Consider the following 10,920-nt stretch of genomic DNA (forward strand, 5'->3'; position numbering starts at 1 on the left):
AAGGCGTCTGATAAACTTTTAAAACACTCTGTTTCACAGCCCAAAGGCAAGTCATGGTGACTTGGTATCTGATGCAGTTGCTAAAAGAATTAAAAATAGGAGTGTTGAGTACTATCCATTTTGAATGCTCTAATTTTTTTTTAAAACCATATTTTGAATTAAGGGTTCGTGATATACTCCTAAACTCTTTTTTTTTCTTATTCCTTCCTTTCAGAGTTTGTTGTTATCCATAATGGGATTATTACAAATTACAAAGACCTAAGGAAGTTTTTGGTAAGCTGATAACAACAAAACAACTCAGTAATATTTGTTGGCTATTCCAGAGCTGTGGTATCATTACATTTTGCACTTTGCGCTGCAACTCCAGTGGAAGAATCTGTTCTAGCCTGCCATTAGTTTTACCAGCACATGATGACACTTAGTTCCAGACTCAGTTCCTGCAGGAGTAGGTTGTGGCCTTTCCTCAGCCCTTCCCTCACTCCTAGATGAGAAAGATCTAGACCAGTGGTCCCAATAGCTTTTCAGATTACCAGCCACTTTCTTCTCAGGCAACAACCCTAGTGATCCACACTGCCCATTTCTTGATAGTATGTCTACAGTTGTACCACAAATTCATTGCTTCCTTTGTACCCATCACCCTGCGAGTCAGTCTATCCTAAAATGGTACCACAGAGCTTGTATGGACAGCCAAAGAATGGGAGACACAACCACACAAAGTGATCAATGAGAATGCATGGTAGTTTTATGAGATGCTGAAAAGAGAAATTCCATGCAATCCTCATCCCCACTATGGTTCTAAAAGCAACTGGTTGCCATTGTCTTTCTTCCATGCCAGTACTCTGAATGAAGCCCCCACCACCAGCCCATGTTTCGTCCCTGCCTCCCCCTTTCCCCTCACTGCCCCTTTGGATCTTTCCACTGCCCCCAGGGGGTGGTATCCCAATATGATTCCCAGTCACTGATCTAGAGAACTGGGTAACTTGAATACCTCATTATGCAGTAGCACAATACATTTCCTGGTAGGGATTAGACTGGAAACTCACAGGAATTAGCCTGATGACTTATGAAACAATTTTATTTTAAAGCTTTTGGAAACTGAATGTTAAGTGAAATATTTCTATCTACTGTCAGGATTTTGTTAAACTTTCTGAATGATAGCAATGGTGATCAAGGCTGTAGATCAGAGACTGAGAACCTGTGCCTTGTGCATAGCTTCTTTTTCTGACCAATGATTGGTAATAAGATATTATGTAAAAGTATTAAACTCTAAATACCTCATATAATAACTCAGACTTGGTTGCTCTTGGGTTTATTCCTGAGTAGGGATGCCTAGAATTTTGCTGTGTTTCATATCTTTGGTAACAAAATATTTAAATTTATAAGAATTACATTTTATGTTGCCTACTCTGCTCCAAGACCCAAGTGCTGGAATGTAGTTCTCAAGATTTTACCAGTTAGAATTTAGCATCCAAGTGGAATATTGTTCTTCACTCTTGCGGCCTTACATAAGAAATCTAGATCTAATGTTTCTTTTAAAACATTCTAGGAGACCAAAGGGTATGAATTTGAATCTGAAACCGATACTGAAACCATACCAAAGTTAATCAAATATGTGTATGATAACAGAGAGACTGAAGATATTAGTTTTTCTACCTTGGTTGAAAGAGTCATTCAGCAACTGGTGAGTGAAAAATCATAACTCTTTATTCCTTATAATCAAAAATGTTAAAGAGAAAGCAAAACAAAAACAAAACAAACAGCTTCATTTATATACTGCTTCATACTAAACTAACAAAGGAGATTACCGCACTGCGTTCTGAGAACATTCTCAGAACGTGATGAGAACGGAACACATTTAAGAATACCGCACGTATGTGTTCCAATCGGGTTCTGAGAACGTTCTAAATGTGTTCAGGAGGGTACGGATTGAATGTGTTCCCAGAGAGCTGTAACGTGATGAGAACATTCCAACAGAGGTCTGTGCGGTATTCTTATCCGTTCTCAAATCCGTTCTCTCATTTCTCCGTCTCCTGATTGGCTGAAAGAATGACAGGCAGGGAGGCAGGCAGGCCAGCGACTGCAGTGAGGGAAGGTGTGTGTGTGTGAGAGAGAGAGGGGGGGGAAGAAGGAGGGAGGGAAGGAAGGAAAAAGGGAGGAAAGGTGGGACAAGGAAGAGAAGAGGAAAGCAGGGAAAGAGAGAGAAAGAGAGAGGGAAAGAGGAGACCAGAGCAGAGAGCAAGAGGGAGAGGGTCTGGCTGCTTCTGCGGGGGCCTCTAGTGTCATGTCCAGTGGGGCTCCTGTGCTGTCACAATGCAGGAGGCAGGGATGCCCAGGACCTTCTCCTCCTTCCCTCCAGGAGGGAACCCACAAAAGCTCCTCTGTTTGGAGCACCACACAAAAGCAAGCAAACAACTCCCAGAATTCCATAGCAAAGAGCCAGACAAGAGTTAAAGCGGGGAGGGAAGCTCACAACCTGAAGGCACACATTACATGCACACACACAGGAGCAAAAGGGTGTCAAGCTGCCAAAAAGGGGAAATGGGATGACAGCAGAGGACTCTTCTTTTCTAACCGGTTTAAAGAGCTGCAATGGCTGCCGGGGCTCTGCCCTTGGTTCAGTCCCCTCCCTTTCCCTCCGCTTGAAGGGACCTCCGTGGTGCTCCCTTAAAGCCCAGGCTGCCAAGGAGGGGACTCTGCCCTTGGCCCATGAAGTTACATAGGTTTTATCCTATTTTCTTCAAACATATGCCAGCATATGAAGCCCCAACGTTTTATAGGGGCTTGCCTTCCTTCCCTCCCAAGAGAATCCTCAGACTCCCTTCGGAGGGAAAACAAGCTGGGGGGGGGGGCGCTTGCCTTCCTTCCCTCACAAGGGAATCTTCGGAGGGAAGACTTCTCAGTGAGGCTGAGAAGCACTCTCCCGGCCAGAGTCCCTAGGCTTACTGAAATCCCCCACCTTCCTTCCCCATAGAAATCAATCCAAAAACTGAGTTTAAAAGGAGCAGAGAAGAGCCCTTTGGGTCTGCATCTGGGAGAGATTTTAAACTCCGTTTTTGGATTGATTCCTATGGGGAAAGAGGGGAGAGAGAGAGATGGCAGGACATCCCCATAGCCAGGCAACCTCTGCCTCCCCAGATGAAGACCCATAGGGCTCTCTGCTTCTTTTAAACTCCGTTTTTGGATTGATTCCTATGAGGAAGGGAGGTGAGGGATTTCAGTAAGCCGAGGGACTCGAGAGGCGAACTCCATGCCCCAAGCCTCCCTTTTTCCTCTTTCCTGGGAGCAGCGCCTCTCCCGAGCCGTCCAACCACTGAGTGGCGACGTCATCAGAACACAGCCCACAAAACGTAATACAGCAAACCGTTCTGAGAACAGTTTCAAGAAAAAGGAAGCGCTGTGCGGTAAAATGCGTTCCAATCACGTTCTGATCACGTTCCAGTTTACTCAATGCGGTAATATCCGTTCCAGGAACGTTCTCATCACGTTACGTGCAGAACGTTCTGAGAACGATATGTGGTAATCTCCAAGGTCTAAGCGGTTTACAACTGTAAGTTAATTGCCCCCCAAAATCTGGGTACTCGTTTTAGCCACCTTGGAAGGATGCAAGTCTGAGTCAAGCTTGAGCCCCCTGGCTGAGACTGAACTCGCAAACATGGTTTTGAGTGAGTGGCTGCAGTACAGGCATTTAACCACTGCACCACCAGGGCTCTGCTTTTCTTAAATACAGTTAACATTTGTACGGTTTCTTATGAATTTCGTTTGGTCTGGAACGTTAAAAAGAAATGACTTCTAGTGCCTAGTTATACTTTGCTTTCATTCTTAATGAAAATATACTACTTACCTTGTGGCTGCAAGTTAAAGTAAGCTATACAGTTTGATGAGATACATTAACAGCAGCATTTCTAGTAATATTTTTCTCTTCTGAAAAAGTCACAGTTTTTTCCATTCATCATTTCTTCCCTTCCATCACAGTTGACAAAAGACTAGATCCTACACAGTGCTAAAAGAAACTGCATAGATGTCTAGACCTCTTTAACCATTGAGTTTATTACTTCACATAGTATGGAATTGGGTACTAGAAGATGTAGTGACAACTACCAATTTGGATGGCTTTAAAAGACAAATTCATGATAGTCAGTGGCTAGTAGTTTTGAGGACTATGTGTTAACTCCCCTGTTAGCAGTAGTTACCTTTGAATACTAATTGCTAGGGAAAATGAGAGGACAGTGCTTTTGCACTTGTGTTTTGTCTGTGGCTTTCTCATAGCTAATCTGTTAGGACTATGTGAGAAAAAACAGCAGGACAATATAGGCTTTCGGTTTCATCCATATTCTGTGTGGTTTTTCCCCTTGAAAGAGAGTGCTAATGCATTATTTTACCCTCTCCAACCCCCAAATATTGTTACTATTGTCCCATCCTTTTAACCATTAACCTATATTTTCTTCCTTCCCAGGAAGGGGCTTTTGCTCTTGTTTTCAAAAGTGTCCATTACCCTGGGGAAGCTGTTGCTACCAGGTTAGTAAAGTGGGTTGCTGCACAATATGTACAAAGCAGCACATCTGCTGCAAATGTATAACAGTAAAATTTTTGATAATCAAGAGATGGTTGCATAGTAACAGAGTCTGGTTTCTATCAGCACATAAGACTTTCCTAGGAAGGGTCCTAGATGGATCTTTTTCTTAGAAACAGTAATGGCTGTAGGTCCTGTTTTTCATGAAACATATATAACCGTACCTGTTTTTCCATTGCTTGACAGGAGAGGGAGTCCTCTGCTTATTGGAGTTCGCAGTGAATCTAAGCTTTCCACTGAAGAAATTCCAATTTTATATAGAACGTGTAAGTTGTTAAAGCTGTTAGCAACTGATTACACAATAGGATAGTTCATTTGTAGGCTCAATTGAAATAAAAATCTGTCACTAGAAGCCCCACGAAGAGAGATTTAGCTGTTTCTGTATTACACAGCAGGCCCTGGGTGCTCAAAAGGGATCCTTGTTGATAGAAATGACAACCGAAAGTATATCCAGTTTTTAAAAATAATGTCTGACTGTGTTTAGCAAGTACAGGACAATGGAAGTCAGTATATCATTGTGAATTACAAAAAGGACTTCAGTTGAAATTCTGATAAGCAGATGAGGTAGATTTAAGGCAATATTGAGCCTGTGTTTAAATTTCTCCCAGTTAAATCAATGAGCTGAATATATCTTCTTGTTCCCTCCATGAGGTGACAGCCCTGATTCTTGGCTATATACATTCAATACACTTGTTATACTACTGTGTTTTAAACTGATATAAACAATAAATCATGGATATGGTCCTTTTTTCCTTCCCCCTTCCAATTGATAGGTAATATTGAAAATGTAAAGATCATATGCAAAACACGAATGAAACGACTGGATAGTTCTACCTGCCTTCATGCGGTCGGAGATAAAGCGGTTGAATTTTTCTTTGCTTCAGATGCAAGGTGACTGAAATGATATCACATTAGTAGTACTGGTTTGATTTTGCCTAATTTATAGAGAAATTTAATTTATTGATGGTGGCTGCTGCTGTTAACTCCTTAGCATGTGCCTGTACGGACTATCCTGGGCCCTTGTGCTAAGTGCTCAGCTAGGATGCAACTAGAACATACTCAGCACAGTACTGTGTATGAAGACGGGTTGGGGAACAAAACAGAATTATGTGTGTGTTGCTTGTAGTGACTGTGTGTTAGCAGTATCTAGGACCTTTAGAATGCAGGTAGACTTTGCAAATTCCCAACTGCATGCTGTTAGTCAGAACTAGGTAGTGCATCGACACAGAACAACCCTGTGCTGCATTGGAAATTCTGGAACTCATCTGTATTTGTTTCTGTTTTTTCTAGTGCCATAATTGAGCATACCAACAGAGTAATTTTTCTAGAAGATGATGATATTGCAGCAGTTGCTGAAGGGAAACTTTCTATTCACCGGTTAGAACGTTCAGCCAGTGATGACCCATCTCGAGCCATACAGACTTTGCAAATGGAACTTCAGCAAATTATGAAAGGTAAGGCCAAGCAACCTCACAAATATAGGAGTGTGAGAAGGGGAACTTGGCAAACAAGAGTGGAACCAAGAATGCTATAGGGCGTCTTATGGAGGAAAGGACAGAAAACTAGAAGATTGTGTTTTTAATGTGTTAGGTAGGAACAGTTCAAGATAGGGATGAGTAAGATCAAGATAGCCTGAGTTAGGAAGAGATAAATGATAGGGCTAGGAACGGATAAGATCAGGATAAGAACTTTGGTTTGATGGAAGTTGAGAATGTGGAAAGAAGTCAGGGAAAAGTGGTACTTTGTTTTAACTAAGATTCTGCATTCTGTGTATGGAGCCAATGAAATGCTCATTGTTTAACTTACTTGTTATATAATAATCATCACTCCTATATTTTCCACATCTCTGTTTATATATATTTGCAAGAATAAGGGGAATTGGTCATGCCTTACCAAAATGAACCCGACACCTAAGCGTGGTCACTTTATGGCCCAAATACCAGAACCAGGGAGGGATCTTAAAGGTAAAATGGGAAGGTTAAGTGATAGGAGCATGGTGGTTGGAAGTGCAAGGCTGGTGTGGGGAGGGAACCTGTCATAAATGGCTTATAAAGAGAGCCCCCCCCCCCCCCCATGGGAAGTGGGAACCTAGATATGTTTCTGTTCAAACCTCAGCTATGGGAAACAGTATGGAATGTGTGCTTCCAGATCTGAGAACTGACTTTGTAGGTATTAAAACCATCCGGCATACATGTGCTACAGTATGCCTCATCTTAACTCTTTTTTAAAATATGAGTGTGATTTTATTTAAAAATCTATTATTGCCCTTTCAGGCCTTCAAGATTATTTGTAATCACAATTACAAATTAAAACAATTAAAAAGACACAAATAGCAAGCAAGAATAGTCTATAAAATATTTCCAGGAGAAAATTCATTGGATAAGAAATGTCTGTGCAAATAAGGAAGTTTTTTAATAGAAAAGTTGTTGTTGTGTGCTTTCAAATTGTTTCTGACTTACAGCAATCCTAAGGGAAACCTATCATGGGGTTTTCTTGACAAGATGTATCCAGCTAGGGGGTTACTTTTGCCTTTATCTGAGGCTGAGAGAGCGTGACTTGCTCAAGGTTATTCATTGGGCTTCCATGACTGAGTGGGGATTTGAACCTTGGTTTCCAGAGTCCTAGTCCAATACCCAAACCACTACACAAGTTGGGTCTCATAATCTATTAACCTGACAAATATGTCCAGAGAGTGTATTTCATAATGTGAGTGGTTGTGCTGTTTTGATAAAAGTTATGCTAAGTTATTCTGTTAATGATTTCATTTGTATTTTTATCACAAGTCTGTCATGATTCACTTTCATAATTAAGCATGGCTACTGCAGAGGAATATTAAATATACAGAGTGGAGTAAATTGGCCTTACCACTTACTGCCATTTTGCTTATACTTTCACTAGCAGCAGTTCCATGTCCTGCTGAAATTGCCTATCTATCCCTGGTTATTTTCCTGTAAATATCATCCTTGTTTAAACAGTACTAATTAGAAAATCACTGAAACTAACTGATCATATTTTGTAAAAACAGGGAACTTCAGTGCTTTCATGCAGAAGGAGATATTTGAACAACCAGAATCTGTTTTTAATACTATGAGAGGAAGAGTAAACTTTGAGACCAACACAGGTATCTTGGAGAAACTTCACTTCTCTCTCAACATTACCACTGCTCTTTGATAATTGCTACTGAGCTGAACTAAATTATTTTCTTGTTTCTGTTTTGTGGAAACTATAGTTCTTTTAGGTGGCTTAAAGGATCACTTGAAAGAAATCAGAAGATGCAGACGACTGATCATTATTGGTTGCGGAACCAGTTATCATGCTGCAGTAGCTGTAAGTTCAATACGAACTTGAATATGAATCTTGAATATGAGTGTTTTCTAGGAAGACTCTTGAGAGTATAACTGTGTGAATTTAGTTATTTTTTAATGATGTGTTCACATTTTCTATTATATTTCTGGGATGTCCTCCTTTAAACTAAAATTTTCATTCAGAGCTGCTGTTAAACTGATAGTTGTGTTTCCAAAAGTGATTAAATGTTTAATTTTGCTTTACTGTGCTAATCCATCAATCTCAACTAATCTGAAGATGACAGTATTTCTTGTCTTCATATTGATAACAGACCCGCCAAGTGTTGGAAGAACTGACTGAACTACCTGTGATGGTGGAACTTGCCAGTGATTTTCTGGATCGGAATACTCCTGTATTTCGAGATGATGTGTGTTTTTTTATCAGCCAGTCAGGTGAGTGTGTTGTTTCCCTGATACAGAAAGCTTTTCATTTTGGATTTTGGATCTTCATAGGCCAGTAAATGGTTCTGAAGCAACTTTGATTATGGTTACTGTATGTACTCATCTATGGGTCTAAACCTTTATGCGCCCAAAATTGACCCCAAAATCTCAAGTCAACTTATTTACGAGTCAGTATGGTAATGTGATAGCAGCTCTTTCTGATTTTGCCATGCGGTGGTGAAAGAATTTCTTTTTTACTTGAGCCAAGCAGAAAGAGTCCTGAATGACTGATTGCTGTTAAACAAACAGAGTCTTTCTCCTCTCCTCGCTCTCTGGGGAGTCAAGGGTGAAACCATAGTTGAAATGCTGAAGCAAAAAGCCTCAATTAGAGTCCCTCTTGCTGTATGCACACATACACACATTGAAGGAGCCTCCAAGTTTTACCCTTGATTATCCACAGGTCATGCAAAATCCATAATATTTGCCCCAAAACCTGGCCTCAATTTATATATGAGGTCAACTTATAGTCGAATATTTGCCATTATACATGATTGCATCCTGGGGCCTGGGTTGAGTAGCTGCTATGACCAGCCCCTTACTTTTTACCTGATTAAGAGGCAGTTAAGGGGTGATATGATAGCACTGTTTGAAGTATTTGAAGGAGTGTCACAATGAGGATGGAGCAAGCTTGTTTTCTGCTGCTCCAGAGACTAGAACACAGAACAATGGATGCAAGCTACAGGAAAAGAGATTCCACCTCAACATTAGGAGGAACTTCCTGACAGTAAGAGCTGTTTGACAATGGAATACACTCTCTCGACAGTGGAACAAACTCCCTCGGAGTGTAGTGGAGTCTCCTTCCTTGGAGATCTTTAAACAGAGGCTGGATGACCATCTGTCGGGGATGCTTTGATTGAGATTTCCTGCATGGCAGGGGGGTTGGACTGGATGGCCCTTGTGGTCTCTTCCAACTCTATGATTCTGTGTCTCTACCAAGATGGTAAACTCCTTATCTGTGGGCAGCAGTGCTTTTCCCTGGCTCAGGTTTGTAGGCCATCTGCTCCCACCACTGGAAGAATTCCCATTGCCATCCTTGTGCAAGGATTCTTTCACTGTGACTGCAAGTGAGTTTTGCCTGAAGGTTGTTTTGAAGACATGTCGGTAACCTCAGTTATGTTTTTTTTTTTATGTTTGCTAAAATCAGTAAGTTTTTGTGAACAGATAAGACACAACTGGCATCATCAAAAGCATAATTTATTTACAGTCATAAACCAAAACATAAACCAGGATATAAAATACAAACACACACACCCACACAGTTACTTAAATTGAAATATTAAGCATTCCAAGTCCAAAAATCCTAAATCTTGTGCCATAATATTTGTCTATGAGTAATAATGGCAGAGGCACAGTACCTGGCAACTATCTCTGTAATTTGTGTATCTGAATCATCAAACAGAAGTGATAGGTAAAATCCCCCAAACTATTTGGACACTTTTATAGCATTGGAGTGATTAAATTACAATAGATGTCTTGTTTAAATGGGCAGTGTAGTAAGACATGGTGTAGAGTCTCTATGTCTATATTTGTACAGGCACAAATACATTTATCGTATGGAGGTGTTTTGTTTTTTTAAAAAATTGCCATCCAGTACAGCTGCTGGAATTACATTAAGATGTACCACAGAGAAAGCTTATGTGAATTTGGGAAGTGTTAAAACAGTGAGAGATTTAGGACTAACAAAATATGTTGCCAGTACTGGCAGGCTTCTAATTTGGCACCAGTAGTTTTGCCATTCTATATCTCATATACGCTGTTTATTTGGCCCTCTGATATCCCATTTGTAGTAAAAAATTATGTGAGAATTTACATAAGGATACCTTTTTGTTCAACATTTGTTTCCAAGAGGAGTAATAAGAGTCCACTCAGGTCAACAGGGCCAATCCACAAGGTAGGATTTAAGTTTCAATCAATAGTTATGCATTAGAATCCAGGCCCAAGCCTTGATAGAGATTAGTCCCGCCTCTAGTGGAAGAGCTGTGTTAGAGACATAGTATGCACCAGCAAAAATACAGATAAGGCACAACTATTTATTAGGCAACACTGGCAGTTACCATCTTAGATTGCAGTTTCAATTAAGGGTGCTGGTTTTACCCTTAAAAGTAGGGCGAGTACAGCTTGGTCATGCAGCTGCAAACAGCCCATTATGGATATTTTTTGTCCCCCAGTTCCATTGAACTTCCTTTTTCCTGGCAAAAGATGAATTGACTGCTCTGAAAGCTTCCAAGAACAAGTGATTTACCTTTTAAATAATACGCAAAGCACCCTGCTCTTTAACACTCTCCATCCAATTTCTCAAAACCAGAGGTGGGCTTTCAGCCACTTACAGTTTCATTTGGGTATTTTGGAAAAGTGTGTTGTATCCCCAGAGTTAATACAGTTGCCCACTCCTATTTTAGAGTTAACAAGTAGCCTAAAATAGGTGTATATAAAATGACATTTAACAAATTCATGTCATTTAGGTGACAGTGTTTGAAACAAAAGTAGAAAAGGAATAGCTAACAAAACATAAAATAATAATGTACAATAGCATTTTGAGTTATAACTTATTAACTTTAGCTGTTA

The 10,920-nt window shown here is 40.4% G+C and overlaps 1 protein-coding gene across 2 annotated transcripts in view; it reads left to right on the forward strand.

The window, feature by feature from the left end:
* Positions 1–10,920, forward strand: part of GFPT2 (glutamine--fructose-6-phosphate transaminase 2) — a 105,221-nt gene that overhangs the window by 84,826 nt on the left and 9,475 nt on the right. For both annotated transcript variants that reach the window (XM_089529182.1, XM_089529172.1), the window contains 9 exons: positions 215–273; positions 1,547–1,681; positions 4,454–4,515; positions 4,757–4,836; positions 5,344–5,461; positions 5,861–6,024; positions 7,596–7,691; positions 7,800–7,897; positions 8,187–8,307. In XM_089529182.1, the coding sequence (XP_089385308.1) occupies positions 215–273; positions 1,547–1,681; positions 4,454–4,515; positions 4,757–4,836; positions 5,344–5,461; positions 5,861–6,024; positions 7,596–7,691; positions 7,800–7,897; positions 8,187–8,307 (933 nt within the window). The remainder of the gene's footprint in view (positions 1–214; positions 274–1,546; positions 1,682–4,453; positions 4,516–4,756; positions 4,837–5,343; positions 5,462–5,860; positions 6,025–7,595; positions 7,692–7,799; positions 7,898–8,186; positions 8,308–10,920) is intronic.

Source organism: Sceloporus occidentalis, unplaced genomic scaffold (genome assembly GCF_023333645.1).
Source record: "Sceloporus occidentalis isolate IW3139 unplaced genomic scaffold, rSceOcc1.0.p SCAF_1, whole genome shotgun sequence".
Classification (NCBI taxonomy): Eukaryota; Metazoa; Chordata; class Lepidosauria; order Squamata; family Phrynosomatidae; genus Sceloporus; species Sceloporus occidentalis.